Here is a 21,533-nt window from a genome sequence, read left to right as displayed (position 1 = left end):
AGCTTAAAGTGCAAAAGTTGCTGTAGGTTCAAGTTGTGAGCAAGACACCAGAGATTACAAGCACAAATATTTATGTATTAGAAAGCAAGTTCAAAGTGTTTGTTCTAATAAAGAATCGCTAGTAAATATTTTTTCGAACAATATTGACTTATTACGCCTGCGTGTGAGTTACTTAACTACATACATACATAAATACATACAAACATGTTGGAAAGAATTTTTTGTTTTATTCTTTAAAGCCGACTATACGACAGAACAGCTAAGTATTTGTATGTCTGTGTATTCTCTATGAAAAAGTTTGCTAACTCACTTACTTGGTTCGAGTCAGTGGCAATCTAAAATAAATTTACTTATAGATTAAGTGGTTCAATATTGATTTTCGTTATGTGAAAATTGTGTAGAGTAGCTGTTTATGTGTCCATATGCAAATAAATCTATACAAATACACAGAAACAACATTGAAGACAACCTGAATATAGAATTGTTTCGGAATTCGATATTTCACTTTCTGATTTTTATCAGCCGTGGTGTATTAATAAGAAAGCTAAAAAAAAGCTGCCATAGAAATCATTCTAACAATAACCTTAATAATAAAAGGACCTTAACGCAAAATGTCGGCCTTGATGGATGACGATAAATCGTTGAAGGAAAATCAATAAACGAGGAAAATTCGAACCAAAAGCGTTTAAAACCAACGAGAGGAGGCTTAAGCACACATACACATATATAAATAGCTGTAGAAAGGTTATGTAATTAAATTCAGCAGCACGAAATACATTAAACATTTTTTTTTTTAATCGCACACAACATAACACTACACTTCACTGTCAAAACATTTTCGAGTTTAAGTTTTTATTCATATTTTTAAAATTTTTTTTAGTAAATTTTTTACAATTATAATATACATTTATTTTAGAAATTTTGTTTCTTAAATTTTTTAATAACACTTTACCACGTTTTAAACTTTCACTTTACACTAGTTAAACGCAAATCTCACTTATCGCTCTGTTACCGTTACGTTGTACGTCTGTTTGTCACTTCGCCTCGCGACAGACTAACCCACCCGATTACTGTGCTGAGGCGCTAATCTTAAACAAAAATTTGTTCTAAGCCATTCATTTAAAAATTTTCGAATAATTTGCATTGACAGCCGCTGGTGTGAGCGCCGCTTAAAATCACTTAAATTGAGACCGTGGCAGCTATAAGTACAGCGACTACTTGATAAACACGCAAAGTGCTGCAAAAGCATTCTTGTTATTGTGTCGCAAATAAAGTGGTTTTATTAATTTGCACACAAATAAAAAAAAAACTACTAAGGTAGTCGAAGGATACGTCGCGGAAATAGTTTGTTTAGTTATGTGTGGCAGCTATAGTTTTTCGATCTGAACAATTTCTTCGGAGAATATTGTGTTGTCTTGTGTAATAATCTATGCCAAATTTCATGAAGATACCTTGTTAAATAAAAATATTTTCTATACAAGAACTTGTGTTGGATCGGGCACTTGGTATGTGAGCTATATGCTATAGCGGTGCGATATCGGCGATTCTGAGAAATGAGCAGTTTCATGGGGAGCAAAGACGTGTGCAAAATTTCAGATCGATATCTCATGAACTGAGGGAGTAGTTCGCGCATATGCAGACGGACATGACTAAAGGGACTCAGCTCGTCACTCTGATCATATCATTTATATAGTATATATGTATATATATTTATAAGGCGATCCGAAGATCCGATTACTTCTAGGTGTTACAAACTTCATGGTAAACTTAATATACACTGTTCAGGGTATAAATGTAATGAAGAGGTGAAACTAATTATGATGGTTTAAATCGACTTAAGCTTTTTTAACACATTTTCATGACAACCTCAGAACTGCTTTACGAACAGGAAAGTTAATCGAAATTGAAATAACGCACGAAAAAAAATCAATTTATGCCTTTTATACGAAATTTTTTTGAGAATTACGGGACATTGTAATTTAAATTACAACAAAAACATACTTAGTTGAAAAGTTGTTTCTTGACGTGTAGGCTTCAAACAAAAAATTGCTGATGTAGTTGCAAGGCGCTTTTCTGTAGGACTCAAGTGATTTGTGCTGTGGAAGCATGCGAAATGAAAACAAATATATATCGATATGTATGCATATATAAATATGTATGTATGTAGATGTGGCATGTCTGTCACTTTAATAAATGTCTATTTATCAATAAATGTGGGCGGCATGAAGCGTGTTCGAATATACTTGTAATGCTATATTTAAATTTTTTTGCAATTTAACGAAGATATAGTGAAACCTGGATGCATGGCTTTAAAGAAAAAACAATAATTTCTGTTCAGTTCGACTAAGCTTTATCTGATAATTAGGCCAGCCGAACTAAGCCAAAACCTGACGGCAGGTGACCGAAATAGCACATAATAAATGTTAAATATATTTAAGCAGTAATCATGTTGCTCCAGTTTATTTCCAAAAATTAAAACAATGACATTAAGTTGAGAAAAAATTAAATTCATAATCTCATAATCATAATTTATAGAGTCACTTTCTTATATCCGCGTTGTTAAAAATAGCATGAGACAAAATTTCTTATCGAAGCACCAGACGCATGAAGCTGAAACGGTCAAACGCATGAATGAAAAAAAAATTTTTTTTTTCGAGCAAGTCATTAGTGTTGTAGCAGCGCCGCTTGTGGGTTATCAGCGCTGTGGATGCCCGCTAACTAGCGGGGTTGGAAACAGTAAGATGTTGTTGTAATGGACAACATAATGCCAACGCGTATGTTCGTTGTTGTTGTTCATTTATTTTTTGTACTTTTTATTAATAATATTTCAGCGCGCACATTTTGGCACACAAATTCTTGCCCATTTTGGCAGAACGTGCGTGATTTTAAATAAATCGAAAAAAATTAAATTAAAATTGTCGCCACCCGACGAGTGTGGCTGGGTACGCGATTAGACTACAAAAATCTCGTTAAATCTCTAAATTAGTATGAATTTTGGCGATTAATAAGCTAATTGAGTATGTGTGTGTGTGTGTGTGTGCGTTTGAGTTGGCGTACGTATGCAGCCACCAGTATGGATAGTTTGGGAGCGCACGCGTTGAACTAGCAATGGTAATAACTGGTGAAATAAATACAAATAAATATGGGTATACGTGAGAGAAATATCAAATATATCAGGCTGACTGAAAATTGTTTCTATGAGTGCTACTATAATTGAAAATTGAGTGTGACGCAGGTTTGATATTTTGAAAAAAAAAAACAACAGATGTCAAAATAAAATAAGCCAGCAGTGTACTCAGTGTACGTTCAAAAGAAGGAATTATGTTTGAAAACAACAATTAAATACACAAAATAATTGAGAAAATCATAAAATGGCGTTAATCGAGATATGTGACTCTCTATGGATATCAAAGAAACGATTGTAACATATCCGAACAATGTGGTTTGTAATGAGAAGGGTGGAAAAATCGTAAGACTGTGGCTACGAATGGCTTTCACGTCCATCGTTTTCCCCGCATTTGTACCGTCGATTATTTCTGCAAAAAAAATTATTGCTTGAAAGAAAGAAATTCAGTGACAATGGCGAGGTTTTCATCGAGACCAAGTCCTAGTTTTAAATATTAGAAGACCAATCGTACTATAAAAATGGTATTAAGAAGATGGAAGATCACTGAAATCGATGTATCGCCCGCAATGACGATAATAAAATCGATAATTGCAAAAACAGAAAATCGTATTCCCTTGTACTTATACTACTATAGCCGATAACCGATCCGTTGAGCAGTTGGGCTTGAATCAAAATTGGGTAAAGAAAAAAAAAAAACTGAACTACTAAGCTAACTCCACATTTTCTACTATAATTTTCTATTTTTTTCAATCGAAACAATTGTAGATTACCGAAACTGCAATTTAGATCCATATTGTTTATGAAAGTTGTTACTCATTTATACTGTTATTGTATATTTTACCTAATTGCTTGTCATAAATTTCAAAGGAACATAAAGTTTTCTTGGAAAAGCAATTTTGCGAGTTGTTTTGTGTTCTATTTTCTTGTGCGCTAAGAAAATTGAAAATTTTCTAAAAATCGGGAAGATATTGGTTTCACCCCATTTTGCAAAAATCGAGTTCTCAACAGATCTCGACGTTTTGAGGGTCGAGGAAGCTTCCCCGAACATTTCTACGATGATGTCCGTATGTCTGTATGTATGTGTGGATGTATGTGTGTGTGTGTGGATGTATGTGACCCTCTTATAACTTTTAAACGGCTCAACCGATTTGAATAAACTAAACGGCATTCCAAAGGGTTTCATTGCACTTGAATTTCGTGTGAGCTTGGACCCAATCGGACCAGTAGATTTTGAGAAATCTCAATTTCTTCCAAACGACTTGACCGATCGACACCAAAAACTAATCAGTTCTAAACCTTGAAAAAACACATCGTTTGCCGCAAACCGGGTCGAAATCGGTTGATTTACTTGCGAGATATCGAAAACGAAAAATTTCGAAGAGCTCAAAAGCAGTGAAAAAAGCGAAATTTGAACGTTAGCGTATGAAATTAGCGGGAAGTTGCAGGGATGGCCCTTGAGGCCAACCGTTTTCCACATTTTTTTGTTATACGAGTATATAGGAGTATATAGTTACTAAATAGGTCTGATATTCACCAACTTTTATATTTTTCTTTAACCAGCTGTATTTTTACATACCTGCAAATAAAAAAATGCAAATTGTTAGAAAAATTATTGTACATAATTATTTATCACTAACTATACATAATTAGGAAGGAACATATAAAATTCTAAGGAGTGAAAAAAAGTGAGACGGTTCGAAAAATCGACTTTTTTATTTCATAAATTGATGGTGTATATATTAAAAAAATTTAAATAAAAATTTGGACATCTTCTATTATTACAAGTAGAGAGCTCTGCTTCAGGGCATTAAGGCACTAGTTTTTAAGACGCGGCTCTTTGCAAAACGACGTTTTTTTAACATACGTACATACAGTTAGAACATTTTTTATCAATCGTTATAAAAATTTACAGGGGCTTTCTTCATAGCATTGCGCTCTTAAACGAATTTAAAAAAAATTATTATCATTATTTAATTATTATTTCACAGGAGCTTGGCTTATAGCAGGGGTATAAGAAAAAAAGGTATAGAAAATCTCTATCTTGATTGGATGGCAGCTATATGCTATAGTGATACGATATCGGCCACAAATGCACAGCTTCTTGCGGTAAAAAAGACGTGCCCAAAATTTCAGATCGATATCTCAAAAACTGCGGTAATAGTTTACGTATATACAGAGGGACAGAGTGACAGAAAGGCTATATTGACTCGGCTCGTCACGCTGATCATTTATATACATACATTGTTTATGGGGTCTCCGACGTTTCCCTATGGGTATTAAAAATTTCGTAGCAAACTTAATATACCCACTTCAAGTTATGAAAAACTGTCCCAACTCAATTTTCCTCTTTAACTACTTTGATTAAATTTACCAAAGTCATCTCTGATCTTATAAAACAGAGTTCCAGTTAATATAATTTTATATATTTGTATTGTTCTAAACATAAACCCGCCAAACATTTACTCTTTTTAATTACTTCGCCTATTAATTCATTTTAATTTTCAATTATATTTTAAATACACAATTTTTGAAGTAATGCTAAACCTTAAAAAATTCCATTTAATGATTCTTTTATTTATTTCAGTAATTAATGTGTCGATTTATATTCACCACCACTGTAGTATATTTTCTTCTAAGTGTCATTATTATTTCGACCTATGATGCTTGCTCTGCGAAAGCTTCAAGTGTATAATTTTGTAATTGAAATACATGTGGTAAGTACCATACGTCTAGCATAGATCACTTATACACACACAGACACAGATGTATATGTATATTGTATACAAAATAGGTTTATCTTTATGATCTGATTTATTAGCGCGTTTCTGGGTAATTTATATTTTATTGCCGCATTCGCGCACTGTGCCGCTGTATAGTATAAATATATATCTACTATATGTGATATATGTGGCTGCGAAATACAAAGACTTGATTTAGATTTAATTTACATGCCGAAATTATTTGTTGTGGACAGTGGCTCATCAAGGCGGCAACAATAAATTGAGCTATTTGCTGCCTGTTGAAAGGTACACGTGCGCGTGTATATGTGAGCATGTATGTGTTTGTTGTTGACAGTGGATGACAGCCGGTGGCGGCCCATGACATTGAATAGATGCGCTAATGAATTCCCACCAAGATAAATGCCGCGGTTGTTGACAAAGAAAGGCCCATTGCATGTTAGTACATATGCATGTGTGTGTGTATGTGTAGATATTTCATGTGCTGTGATAATTTTAATGCGCTAGCAATTAAATAATTGCTTGGCTAATTCTGACAACTTTAACCCTTAGTTGGCTGGTTGGTGCATAAACAAATCGCAATATTTTGAATTTTGGAAACTGCGAAATAGAATTTTTGCATTTTTATCACTCAAAAAATTGAAATGAGAAATTTATAATCTGAGATTATCTGTCCCTTAGTGTCGTTAGTCGGTTTGCAACCGAGTCCAACAAGAAATTAATATAAAAAATAAACTAAAAATTTTCAAATTTTCACTATTTTAAAAATTTTGGTTTTGTTGAATTTAATAAATTTAATCTCCGAATGCTAAATTCGAAAACTGTACAGTATTTTAAGAAGCGTATTGTATTGAATTTATCAAATTCCAAAAATAAAATTAAATCTATTTAATGAGCTGTCACTGAATATTCTTCACTGTCATTCAAAAATTTTATGTCTTTAAACCCGTTTACTACTCTGTAGGGTATTATGTCTTTGTTCATAAAACATTTTTGTTTGTAAAGCAGTCGGTTAAGAGTTATATCCACTCATTTTTTTCAAAGGTTTTCGATAATATTTTCGATTTTTTAAGTCACTCTGAAGTGTACATTTTTTCACAAAATTAACAAAAAAAAAAAAAAATACTGTCTTTTGGGAAACCGCCATTTTGTCAGAAATTTAAATTTTGCCAATTTTGGATTTGGGATGATTGTAAGCAGAAAAATCTTCAGCACCGCTAGACACCTTTTTTGGAAGGTACTCCTGCAGATTGGCTACGGGATCAAGAAAATTAAAATTTTCCAAAATAAATCGCCGATGAGTGCATAAAATACTGCGTATGTCTATATTAGTTATTTATTTCCTCTTTTATATTTTCAAGTGAATATAATTTCTTAATAAGAAGGTTGCCGTTTATATTTTGGGATTTGGCAACCATAGTGTGCAATCTGGCAACTCACAAATTTATTGTAAAGTTTGACATTTTTGATGTTATGCAAACAGAGAACGTTTTGACATACGAGCGCTATTTGTGTTGTTTACAGTCACTTAAAATATTCATGCCGGCCAAAAAATGGAACTAAATCGTGAATATTTTCGTGCGATTATTTTTTACAACTTTCGACCTAGGTAACACAGCAACAGAGCATCGATGTCAATTTTTGGCGATGGATCTCGTAACAAAACGTATATTAATTAAATTACCTCAACACTGATAGAGAACGATTGCAAAACGCTGCTTCATAAAAGAACGGAACTGTCAAACTTTCATTGTAATTGTAAGCAAAGTCTTCCGCACTTCTTTTTCATGAGTCCATGAAATAATGTATTTTTCTGTGAAACCCACGCCAAAAAAACTAAGGGAACGAAATTGTCGTATTTTCTGTTTCTGTCATTTCTTTAGTATAGTTCATTAGCAAATGAGAACAAAATTGTTAGATTTCCAAGATTCCGCCCACTAATGGACCTGTTCGTGATTAAAAGTAATTTCTTCAAATCTGCAAATATCTTTTGCGTGCGTGGTATAAGAACGACGTCACTTTGAAACTATTAATTGATAATGTTTTATCGTCCATAAATAACGCTATTGCATAGTTTGAGGCGGTCTAGGTGGAATATCAAGTAAAGCTTGCCTCCCGCCACCTAGAGTATATGTTTATTTATTCATTTTTTACGGTAGTATTTTCCTTCTCTTTACTACTAAAATATATTTCTAATATTAAAGATATCGGTTCATAAGTGCAAAAAAGTAGAAAATCTTGACTGTAGCGCCCTCTACCGATTTCAATGATAAACTTAGATTGTACCGGTACACTCCTAATAGACACGCCTGGAAGAATTGTAGGTACACTCGTATATATTATATAAAGTTATGCCTTCGGAACTTTTTCCCATTTTTGTTCCTCCAACTTGTCTTTATCTTTTCTTATATGTTGAATGTTCTCTCTTCTATACACTCTATACAAAATCTTCTACTTCAGCGGTTCCGTTCGACGTCTGTCCCTCCCTAATTTAATTTATTTATTTCGTTTTCAGCCAAACTATATTTGCAGTTATGTTGACAGTTATGTCAATTACCCTTTGACAGTTGTGCAACTAATTTGATTACTTTCCAAATGTATACATACATATGAGTTGCAAATCATTGTGGTTGAGTAGAGTTGAGCAGAAATCGGAATTTATTTAATTGCATTCAAAAGCGACGACAGTGTATATGTTTATATACATATGTATATTCATATATGAGTAAGAGGAGCTATGAGTGGGTGAAATTAGTTTGCGTTGATGGATGTATGGAATGTGTAATAAATATGATATTTAATTTTTTTTTTGAAATTTCAGGAGAAAATATTTTGTATTTGAGCGTTTATGTACGACATATTTTATGTGAACCTGTGTGAGTATATACAACGTTATTTTGATAAAAATTTAAATCAATTTGGCACAAAATTCTTTCAAGAATAAGTAAATACCTATGCGAGTTGCAATACTGTATTAAATATGCAATAATTTAATAAAATTTAATTTGAGACTGCCGTGCTATTGGTAAATGCATTTTAGAGCAAGAAAAAGCGTTAACATTCGGCCTCGTTTGACCGAAGCTATAATACCCTACACAAATGATAAAACAAAACAAATATATATTATATATAAGAACTTGATTTTGATCGATAAGTTTGTATGGCAGCTATATGCTATAGTGATCTCATATCGTCGGTTCCGACAAATGAGTAGTTTCTTAAGGAAAAAAGGACTTGTGCAAAATTTCAGACCGACTTCTGAAAAACTAAGAGACTAGTTTGGGTATATACAGACTGACAGATATACAGACGACATGGTGAAATCGACTCAGCTCTTTATGCTGATCATTTATATTTATTTTTTATAGGAGTCTCCGACGTATCCTTCTGTGCATTAAAAACTTCGTAGCAAACCTTATATACCCTGTTCAGGGCATAAAAATAATATTGTATGTATGTATGTTTATGCATAATTTAATAGAGCAACTTATTTGGAATATTTGTAAAACATCTCTGGCATCCATGGTATGCAAAGTGGCAGCATGATAAATCAAATATTTCAAATAAATGTTTTCTTCATAGACATTTTAAGGCTTCAACTACGGAATATGAGAGAAAGACAGAAAGCAGGAGAGAGATTGGGCTGGACTTAGGTTGAAATAAAATGTAGCATTTAGACTAAAAGCCAGAGCATTTAAATGCATATTTATATTAAATTAAATTGATAAGTTTAATAGAGATTAATATGAGATATAAAAGCCTTGTAGTTGCTTTTAAGAGAGGGCAATTATGACTTATTGTATATACGTATGAATAAATTTATAATATAATATATATTGATATATACTATTTATAAGAAGTAGAAGATTTTGCGGAAATCTATAATATATGTTTCATCTGTTTTTCAATACATTAAGTATTCAATTTTGTGATTGGAATTTATGATCAGCAAGGGTGTGCACTATTAGTTTACAGTCGCTACGAGATTTGAGAGAACAAAATTGTAAAGAGATGGAAACATATTCATTGAAATACCCAAAAATCTACGTTTGAGAAAAAATATATTTATTCACCTTGAATTCCGAAAAATTTCTCAATTCATATATAATATTATTCTTAAAGCTTCTTCATCTCATCCAACTTTCTCACTTTAAATGACTAGTGTATCCTGTTTTAAAACAAAATGCATCAACTTCATTATCGCTCAAAAGAAAGAGTTGCAAAGTCAAAGCAGAGTTCACCGCAAATGAGGCTAATGTAATTTTCATTTTCCAACTTGGAAAATCTGATTATACACAAAGAATTTTCATGTAAAACATTTTCATTGAAATTTCTCACAAATTGAGAATACTGGAATTTTTCCGCAGGTACAGTGTGGTAGGCGGGTTATAACAATTGTTGTGTGTGTATAAATATGCAGCATCGCTGCCGGGAACGCTTGGAGATATATAAGCAACTTCGCGCCCAACAAAAAATGTTTCGTGATTTAAGAACTAGTACTTTTGTGATTAGTCGGTCACTACTTCGCACAGTGGTATAGTTAATGCTTTTTATGTGATTATTTGTTTAATTGTGATGAAGTTGGTATCGAATTTTTGATATTTCAATGAAGTCAATATATTTTTGGTTTCTTTTCTGATGCTATACTTTCTGCTTGTCCTGTTTTTAGGGTCAATGAATTCAGATCCTCACGCATCAGCTTCTGTATCACTGCGAGTACCTTCGGCCCTAGTGTAGAACGGAGGAGATCTACTGAACTACTTGTCCTTAACAAAGTTCATCTTGCCGTGGTAACATCCAAGCAATTTCTTCTAAATTGTCCAGCTTTTGCAAGGCTGACGTTGAAACATGTCGTCAGTTATACCTTCGGCGAACCAGCACATATAGTCGAAACTGGCATTAGCCGCTTCAAAAAAATTGTGATAGGCTCAAAGCGTTTTGTCCATTTATGAGGGTCTTCATGATCAATTATATAAGAGTTTTTGGTACTACAAAGAACCAGCGTTCTAATCTGTGCAAGTGAGATCCTTGTTATATTCGACCTCTTAACCTAACCTACACTTTATAGTAAAAAATATGAGGTATCTTACCACCCTGTTTTAAGTATGAGTCCACATCCTTACCGATTTGACTTCGATTATCAAACTTTTGCTTGTCTTACTCTCTTTGCACTTCTCTCCCCTAAGACCGATTTTTACTAGATTTAGCAACACTTTTGATTAATGACAAGCTTTTCTAATGTTCTTTATTCCATTCATTATTGTTAACTAGCCGCATCTGTACTAGTTTGAAACTAGTTGTCATATTTTCAACCCAAACGGCCAAGAGACTTACAGAAACGTTGTCACATACGCCAAACCAAAGAGAGGGCGGCAAAATATGCAGTATCAGGACAATGAATGTCAGTAGTGACGTGAAATTTTCGAAAATGTGTGTATGCGTAATTTTTCATTTGCGTTGTAAATATTTTGCATTGTATTCACAAGTGAATATGTACTTTTCGCACACACTGCACTGCAAGCAGAAATGGTTAGTATAATTGTGACAACGGTGTTGGCGGGTTGGCTGAACATACTGAAGAAATGTCGCACTGGTAAAGCAATTAAAGCAATAAGAAGCAAGCGGTGGAAGGATCCAGCTATATACATATGTACTGTATATGGTACATGCATAAATATCGCCATAAAGATCTGCATGTAATTACAGTTGTGTGTCACTTGCAACGTTTCACACAAATATATAACATATGATGAAAGTAAGGCAAGTCGAGATCCTGCGCTGTGCGAAGCTTTAATTTCAACCAAAAACACCTCTTTACTACCGCACAGAGTTGTACCTCTGCACTACATACAAAAATAACAAGATGTATTAAAGCCAGCGTCCGCTTGGGCGACTTTTATGCGACGGTGTTGCATGCCACAACGCTGCAATGTTTGCGTGTCGGGCATTGTATGCCACAAGCAGGTGTCATCCTTCATTTTCATGCATTCCTGAGCTGTAAATTTTCCGGAAAATTTTTGAGTGGCCCTCCTCATATGTGCCGTAATTGATTGCGAATTCTTTGTACTCACGACGAGGCGCAACACGCTAAGAGAAAATGTGCAACCCCATAAGAAGTGCGACTTGAAAAAGTTTATATTTCTTTTTCGTATTCAAGAAACGTAAAAGCGAGTATGCCGCACGTACTCAGGTGCAATTAAAAGCGCGCGAAGATAATTGAAAGAGTATGCCGTAAAAATGAGAAATTAAAAATAAATTAGCAAAGGCGAATTTGTGAAATTGCTTCGGAATACTAAGGGGTTCTTAGTTTTTGATCATACCAAGTTTGTTATAGTTCGAGAGATTGTTTTTTAAGGTTGAAAACTGAACTCCGTATGAAAGAGAGGGTGCATGTGTGAGAAAGAAGGATGAGGTGTATGAGGAAAAAGGAAGTGTTTAAGAATAAGAATGGGCCTGTCTGTGAGAAAGAGAGAAATATGTATTCGGAAAGCTGGTTGTTGGTGAATGGAGTTTTCGCTCTCTTTTTTTTTAGTCATTTTCGGACACCAAAAGTCAAAGAGTACTTTATAGAAGAACACACCCTAGATCACTTCTCGAATTAAGTATTTATTGAACGGTGTTGGATAAAAGTTGAGTTTCTTATCCAAATATTGATAATTCATCAAAGGGTTCACACGCGTCCATATCGATAGACTATAACCAGTAGCATTGTCAGCTGACTTTTCTTCAAATTACGCTAAAAAACAGTTGCTAGAGCCATGCATGTTGGTCCTGATGCTTGGTATAATATTTTTTTATTTAATCGGTTAGACATTGTTGCAGCATATTGTTAATAGATCACTGACTTAATCTCCTATTGATCACGAAAAATTATTTTTTTTCCAATTTGAAAAAGTCGGAGTATACTTATGGTAACATTTCATCCATTTGACTTTAGAAAAATATAGACAAAGATGAAAAATAATAAATTAACTTTGATTCGCCTAGCTTTAGAGAGTAGCGAAGCGAACATGCTACACCAGCTGTTTACGAAAATTAATAGTTTCAGCTGATATTTAAATATTTTTTGGTTCCAGGTTTCCGAAGGCAGTCTGGGAATCTAGAATCTACAGAAACTCTAAATCTAAAAGAAGCCCGTCATTTTTGAATTGCAGAACTTAGACTTCAATTACTTAGTTACTGCTTGACAATCTAGGGAACTCATTGATATGCGAATATCAGGCTATTTTAAATTTATGAACACAGAAAGAGGTTGCTGACCACCCAACGCCCTTTATACTATTTTTTGCTATGCAAATATAAATAATACTCCAACTGAGCTGCGACGGAGCAGTCTATTTTTGTTGAATATGGCTATATGTGCTACATATTGACACAATAATGCATAAGTATAGTGATTTTCAAGATCCTCACGTCCGGAAACCATTCTTCTTCAAAGGCAATACAAACATACATTTGGCATATACATACAAACAAAGAAATGCGCAATTTGGCATGCAAGACCACAACCACATTTCCATATTTAAAGTCGATTCTGTAAGCCAAAAGCGCGGTCGGTCGCGCAGATTGTCAGCTTACCGCGGCAAAAGCATTTTCCGCTACTTTCTTTTATATATTATATTATATTTTGATATTTTAATGCCATCCGGAAGGATAAATACTTTTATATTTGCGCCGACTTCGCGTTCTGCGACAAATTTGTATGCAAACAAAGGTCCAAGCTTCGGCAGCCAAATAGCGCAGAAAGTAAGTGCACAAAGGAAAAGAGCGCAAGCGTGGGGGTGAGACAAGCATAAAAACCGGTAGTTTAGCGCGGCAGAGTATACCAGAGACGTGCGCTGCCGCAGACGTGACATGCGGTGGCGCAACCGGCAAAAGCAAACTGTGCTCGAGGAAAAATAAATGGCGCAAATGAACGGAAATGACAGAAAATCCGCAAAAATGTTTGCACACCTACAGTGTGTTGCATTTTTATTTGGAGAAATCACAATACGACGTTGTGAGTGGAAATTGTTACAGGGCAGTCGGAGCCGGTGTGGGTGATTCTGTGGAATTATAGTTTGTTGCATAGTGTGTAGGTATTGTATGAAATTTTCTTTAATGTTCAAGGTTTTCATACAATAATGCAATATGTTGCAAGAGTATTGGGAGAAAAAGTTACTATCTAAGTGAATATCAAGGTAGAATTTAGAAAGGATTTGGCAGTGTTCAGTGCGCACTGGTTATCACTGTCTCAGTTTTTTGCGCACCAATAATGTAGACGCATAAAAGAAATGGTTGTTTATACGGTATTACAAACGCTCATAATATTGACACATTTGTCATTTTCTCAAAATGCTGAAATTTTTGTACAGTGAGTACAAAATACGATCAAAATTTCTCACTAAAAACAGTTGTGTCGCCATAAAGTCATACAACTAGGTTTTTCAGGCAAATAAACCCCACTCTTTTTGTAGACTGTAATCTTAAAACACAAAATGCTCGACTAACTCGAGTTTAAGGTTTTGAGTTCAAGATTAAAAGTTACTTTCAAGAGAGAAGAGAACATCATTTGTGTAATAAATTCCACTTTTTGAAGAGTTTTCACTGTCCAACACCAGCACGGTCGACAAACACGATTTTAAGGTTTTGTGTTTAAAAACAAAAAGCATTTTCAAGACTTAACTTAAACTTTTCAAATACCCATTTTTTATATGCATGCTAAGCTTTTGCATAACAAACTCGATTCTGTGAACTCAATGTTAAACACCAAAGTGAATCGACAAACTCGAGTTTATGGCGATGTGTGAAAGTAGCTACTGTTTGGCCCATACAGACTTCTAAACATAATAAATCAACTTAAACTACCAGAAAAGAGACTGAAAACTAGTAAATGCAATCACACTTATATTTATTGAAATGTTGGGAAACCCGACAAAATCCTCTTCAAATCATTTTATTAGTTTCAAAGCTTAAATTCTTTGACTTGAAACATTCAACGTATGCTTCTACTATGTTTACTTAATTTTCAAAAATTACTTAAATGCAAATTTTGTCTATAAGAAAATTTTCGAGAAAGTCAAATGATTATTTTTATGTACAGCAGTGAGTGAAATTTCTTGCCCACAACTTGTGCATTAGGTAATAACGGAAGAAGTACATACAAATGTTGCAACAAAACAACGAAGACCGAAAATACATAGAAGAAAATACAATTAAAATTGAAATGCAAATAATTTTTGGTTGGATTCGTAAGCTTTCAATTCATATTGCCTTATTGTGATTTTTAATTGAATTATTGCGCAATGTTTGTTTTATTATTAAATATTGTGGAAAATAATTTCTCATATTGCATAACAATAGAGTACAGATAATAAAATACAATTAAAGGTAAACAGGAAGTTAATAGGCCAATGACAAAGTTCAGAATGAGAGGAGTTTAATTTAGATATTATGCGAATATTTATTTTGTGAAACTACACGTTAAGGAAGCCTGCAATATTTAGCTTCATTATTGATATGCATGCTTTTTTAATATATTATATATGTACTTGTGGCTCATAAGTATGTTCCAGCTCCTTGATATAGCAAGGCAATTAAAACTTGCCTATTTCAAATTGGGGTTTTTGGATATTCAATTTTCTCATCAAAATAGACGATAGTGGAGCGCCAAGACCAAATAACGTTTCCTAAGTTGTGTTGTTTGGCGAGTTGTCTTGGATTAAACTTCATTTGAAGTGATTTATGGCCTACTCAAAGCTGTAATACCTCAATACTAACGAAATATATGCATGCAACTATCATTTCTCAAAGTTATAGGCACCTACGTTTCTTCAAACATCAGAAGATCCAAATATGTTTTAGGCATTAGTTAGATATAATATTTTTAAGCAGCTTAAACGAATACCTTTTATAGTATTCATAACGTCAAAGAATTCTTATGGTTCCAATAAATCAAACAAAATTTACTAGTTATCATTATTAAATTTTTAATAAAGAGCACAGCTATCAAAAATCTCAAGGCAGCAACAAAAACTACAAAATGAAATTATATTATAAGTGATTGAAAATTACTTTAAATAGTAAAGGCACAGATGATAAAATCGTCTATTTATTCGGTTGATTGCTTTACTGGCTATCTATACCGCTCCCTGGCTTAAGATAATACCGAAGTCTTTTGGCGTATTGTGCAACCGATAGCTTACTGCGTCATTTGCGGAGATTCAAGTACTCGTACCATTGATATTTATTATCGGCACTTTTGCTCATATCAGATATAGATTAGAAGCGAGTGCATATTTCTTTTCTATTCTACGGTTTTAATTTTCAAAATTGATAGTGAATATATTACGTCTATACATATTATATAAATATGGTATATATACATTTCTATAAAGGAAGTTAAAAAATCTTTTGAAAAAGTAAATGAAAAAAAAAAACTCTCCTAAATATTTATGATAGAGGTTTTACAAATCTTTTAGAAGCTTTCTATGTTCGAATTGGGCATATGCGATTTTATGAGTTCACTGGGAGATTTCACTGTTAACTTCTTTTAATATTTAAAGGTATTTTCTGTTTAGGTGCGCGGATTTCTGTCTTTAAAATAAATTTTCTCGGAGTCGCAGGTTGCCAGCTCTTCTTGGCTGTCAAATTTAAACTTAACTTTTTTTTTGAAATTGAAGCTACCTTGTGGTAAAAAGTCAAAGGCCTATCAAACTCCCCAGGTAAACACATAGTTAATTCAATTTCATTCGAGCGCGTGCCTATGAAACACAAGTGTTTTGACGATTTAATAGCGACAGCGATAACTCGATTAATAAAACCGTATATACAAGTATTATACGTTCATTAGAAGCTTATGCAGACGCTTATGTGGCATTATCATTTAACTTAAGAAAACGTAAAAAAAAAAATTGTGAAAAAAGAAATCAAAATCAATTGCTATTTAAGTACCTTTGTAGACCCTGAACTTGAGGCTGTCAAAGTGATAGTATAAATAAAAACTTTTCCCGATTAGGCGTCGCAGTGATAAGCTCACAGAAATAAAAATGTTTATAAAGTCGGATGTGGAAGCTCGTTAATATTTTATGCAGTGGCAATGTAATTAAAATTGACTTGCATTTTTAACTGTGAAGTTAATAGCACTTATTACTCAGGTTGTGTGATAAGAGCGCTAGTGAGAGTGGGGGATATGTAGGTACAGGAGAGAAAAGCGAGATAAAGAGAATGACTACTTGGCTTTTGAATAACGTTGCGTTTCCACTTTTACCTAAGTACACTTAGTACTTTAATTAGCATCGCTCCACCTGAGGCTGTCGCAAAGCGCTCTTCTTTATTAGTGAAACGGCATAACTCATTAATTTTTCTCCAATCGCTTTGCAGCTGGGACTACTTTACGAATTCATTTCGCAAACAAATCCTTAAGTGCACACGAAATTCGTTAGAGAGTTGCTGATAATAAGTATTGCTGGGCAGCAAGTGTGTGAAATATTTACGAAAAGTAAGTATCTTGAGTAAGGTATGTAAGAATGTAGCGAAGGTGGGAGCGTCGGTATTCTTTTGTGGGTCATTTGGTAAAAACTTGTAGCTTTGCGGAATTTGACAGCCAAAATAAATAAATGAGTTTCATTAAAATGGCATTCAACGCAACAAAACACAAGTTAACCGGAAGCTGAAGTGAATAAATTGTGTGTATTTTGGAAGAGAAATTAGTTAGCGGAAATTAATGAATTTTTAAGATTTACCGTTATTAAAAAGGTAAAATTTGTTATATTTGATAAATGTTTATTGCTGGATTTTTTTATTGAAGAATATTTGAATGGAAAGTGGATATAATGAATGAGTAATATAAAAGAATATTATCTAATAAAAATTAAGCTTAAACAGAGTATATTAAGTTTGCCACGAAGTTGGTAACACACAGAAGGAAGCGTTGGAGACCCTGATCTAAATCCAGCCAAGTATCTTTTTATAGCCTTTTGTGCTATAAAAAATACATCTCTGAAGGGAACTGTCGAAGTTAACGATGTTTCTTGTCTATATCTGGCATTAATATATTGAGAGGAAATAACATTGATTATCAATAGTATAAAGTGAGATATATACATATTATGGTGTATCTCTAATTGACTAGAAAGCATTTAAGTAGCCTTCGAGATTTGCAGTTTTCGCTAAAACTCGACTAATTTGGTTTCGGTCTGTTTTCCTACAAATAACAAAAATGATATACATACATAAGTATACTCGTATGTGCTCACATAATGAAATTATTGATATATGCGGCATATTTCACACAAAACACATACATAAACAGTTGGCGAAAATTGCATCCGTTCGAATGGCCTAGAGAGAATTTCACAAAATTTGCGTAAATTGCTTGCCATATTACCGAACATATGTTCGCACACGTCAGCTGTTTCGCACGTCACTGTGCAGTAAATCATTTTCTAGGACAGGTGTGAAAACTGTGGCATTGGCACAACTCAAAAATTAAATGCGATTCATTAGCAGTTTGATGAATGAACTTTTGAACACTTCAGAATCTATTAGCGACGAAAATTGTTTTGTAAGCGTAAGAGACACTTCAAAGACCTTTTATAGAAATTTAATAATTGGTTTAAAACAAATGCAATAAATAAAAGTCATGAGAGTTGCCTCCTGTTTCAAAATTTTACGACAGTTAGATTTATAAACAATTTTACTTATTATAAAATGGGTAACGATAAAGTAAATTGACTGGTTGACCGCTTATAATATATTCGAGAATAGTAGCCAATATTTGAAGTGTTTATTGCCTTTTGTGTAATTTAATAATATTTTTAAATCAAATATAATGACGTTTGTAGTGTTGCCACCTGTTTAGAAAAAATAATACAATACAGTTGATCCGATAAACCATGTATTACAAAATAAATATCAAACTAAAGTGATTTAAAAATAATTACAGTTCCTAGCATTTTCAGGAGGTTGCCACCTGTTCAATTATTATTCCATTTTTATTAAATTAATGCTACAAAATAAAAGAAAATTTACCACATGGTAATTAAATTAAATTTAAGAAGGATTTCTTTTCAATATACTCTTTGAAAAAGGTTACCAGCAAGAAGAAAATTTAGTGTATATTAAATTTGATAAGAATATAAAGTCAATACATCAGTTTTAGTGTCTAAATGAAATATCAAATAAATTCTAGAATATAATAAACGATATAAAAATAAACTGCCACTTAGAATGAAAAAAATAGATCTCTAAGGACCATAGTAGGAGAATTCCTGGCGGAGAAATGTACTTTATATTTCGATATTCTCTATATTGTATAATTTTTAAAGTATAAAACAAAAGATTGGTCCATATAAATAACTCTAAATTGATACAAGTTTCGCGAAGTCATCGAAGAGTTGCAATATTTCGCACCTTATGCGATAGAATATTAAAGACGATAGCAACGAATAGGTTAAAGAAACAGTACTTGAAATTCATTGTGTTGGCAACAGAGAGATAGCAGAAGATCTCAACATCTCTCATGGTTCGACTCAACGATTATGATTAATATTATATTTTGGGTATGAAGCAAGTCAATTTAGATTTGTGAAAAAGAGATGAATGCCCCGGGTCAAATTTGAGCTTAAGTGTATGCCAAGTCTAGTGAGTCAAGGAAACAAGCGAACTATAGAAGGTTAGAAAATATTCAATCTCTCAGAATCACTCTACAGGAGAGTATTATAGAGATTTTGAAATTTTGTTCTGGTAAGATCTAATGTACTATATAAATATCAATGTAAATATTTTCATTGCAAAAGAAAAAAAAAACTACAATAACTGGCAAAGTTTTATTTTTCTTCATTTAATCGAAATATTACAACTGCTTACTAAATAGCACACTATTTCATTAATTTGCGAAATACTGTTGCACTGTTGCATCACACTGATTGTAGCTGATCATATGTATGTATGTAGTATATAAATGTAAATATTATCACCAGCACAATTTCACGAAAACAATTAAGAAATTAAGTTTTTGGAGTAATTAAATTTTTTTTAAACTAATTTTTCGTGCTATTCTCATACTTATTGCATCATCTGATATACTAACGTTGTTTTTTTTCCCACGCCCACTTGACTCACCTGTGATCCAGATCACGCTTATAGCCATGATAAGGCGCTTCGCTTTGTGAGCCATTGTGCTGCGCCAGCTCCTGTTGGCCGGGAACGGAGAGTGTGACTGGGGTTTTGCTCGACGCTTGCCCACCAGCGCTGCCACCATTCACATTTTTACCGTTAGCCAGCGTAGTTGTTTGAGACGCACTACCATTTAGGCCAGCAGTGGTCAATGAGGACATTCTTGTGAGCGATGTTGCTGTTGTTGTCGTTGTAGGCAGGGGATTTTGAATCTCAAAGACGTCTTGAGACAAATCGGGCATAATCTTTTTACTAACTAAATAACGTTTTTGCAGGTTACGTTGTTTTTGTTTTATTGTTAATTTTTCCCGTACACTATCGCTACTAAATTTAGCAGCAATTAAGGTGGAAATTGTTGTGACGTATCGCCGACAAGCGATAAACGGTATGGCAATAAAGCGACTAATTTTAAATGTATTTATTTACACACACACACACACACCCGGACACAATTTTATGGACGAAGTGTTGTAGTTTGGGTGTATGACTGAATGGATTTACTTGTTTGTTTGTAAATATCAGATATATATTTATATATTGTATATATATATATATATATGTATGTATATTTGTATGCACTGCAAAACACGCCGTTAGCCACCGCTGTATATATTTTTTATTCGTTTGCCGTATGTAAATCGATGCGTCCGTCTCTGTGGATAGGTGTTGAGTAACTGGAATTACTTGGAGTATAAACTTGGCGATTTCAAGAGTGGAAGCAAATGCTTTTACGCTTATTAAATTGAGCGTGAAAAATATGTAAATATATGTATGTATGCATATATATATATATGTGTGTGTGTGCCCTTATCAATGAGGTGCGCTACTTATCAAGTGGCTAAAAAAAATAAAAAGCAATAACGAACATATGGGAACACAGCGAATAATAGCGGGCTACAGTGACTAGTATGACGTCCAGCGCTCCCCACCCCTCACGATTCCCGGTTGCAAATATAAAGGTATGTATGTTTGCATGTCGGTGCATTTAAAACAAGCAACTAACAATGGGTTGTGTGCGATCATCTTTTTTACGTGCCTTCACTCATGCTCACTTTTCTTGCCACTCTCTCTCTCTCTCTAGCAGTGTTGCCATGTACTTGTAAAATATTTTATTGACTTCTTGATTTTCTATACTTTGAATAGGGTAAATTAAGTTTGCCACGAAGATAATATCCTAAATGAAACGTCGTAGACCCTGTAAAGTAGCTCAGTCGATTTACTTATATCCGTCCGTCTGTACATACGTTAAGTAGTCCCTCAGTTTTTGAGATATCGATCTGAAATTTCGTACACGTTCTTTTCTCCCCAAGGAGCTGCAAAATAGTCGGAACTAACGATACGGATCACTTTAGCATATAGTTGCTATACAAACTGTACGATCAAAATCATGCGCTTGTTCGAAAAACTGTTTTATGATATGAGATATTTTCACGAAATTTGGCATGTATTATTGCCCAAGATAACGCTACAATCTCTGAAGAAATTTTTCAGATCGGGACACTGTAGCATAT

At 33.6% G+C, this 21,533-nt stretch overlaps 1 protein-coding gene across 6 annotated transcripts in view; it reads right to left on the bottom strand.

Moving 5' to 3' along the window:
- Positions 1-21,533, bottom strand: part of Nt5b (5' nucleotidase B) — a 64,460-nt gene that overhangs the window by 25,979 nt on the left and 16,948 nt on the right. The window contains exon 2 of one of the 6 annotated variants that reach the window (XM_036368641.2): positions 19,969-20,675. The exons of 3 other annotated variants lie outside the window; for them this stretch is intronic. In XM_036368641.2, coding sequence (XP_036224534.2) covers positions 19,969-20,264 — 296 coding nt within the window. In that variant the 5' untranslated portion in view covers positions 20,265-20,675. Of the gene's footprint in view, positions 1-19,968; positions 20,706-21,533 lie in introns of those variants that run through there. 2 more of the 6 variants (XM_036368635.2, XM_070110235.1) reach the window with 2 other exon arrangements.

This window comes from Bactrocera oleae, chromosome 5, assembly GCF_042242935.1.
Source record: "Bactrocera oleae isolate idBacOlea1 chromosome 5, idBacOlea1, whole genome shotgun sequence".
NCBI lineage: Eukaryota > Metazoa > Arthropoda > Insecta > Diptera > Tephritidae > Bactrocera > Bactrocera oleae.
Note: the sequence above shows the minus strand (reverse complement) of the source record. Positions and strands in the feature narration are given on the sequence as shown.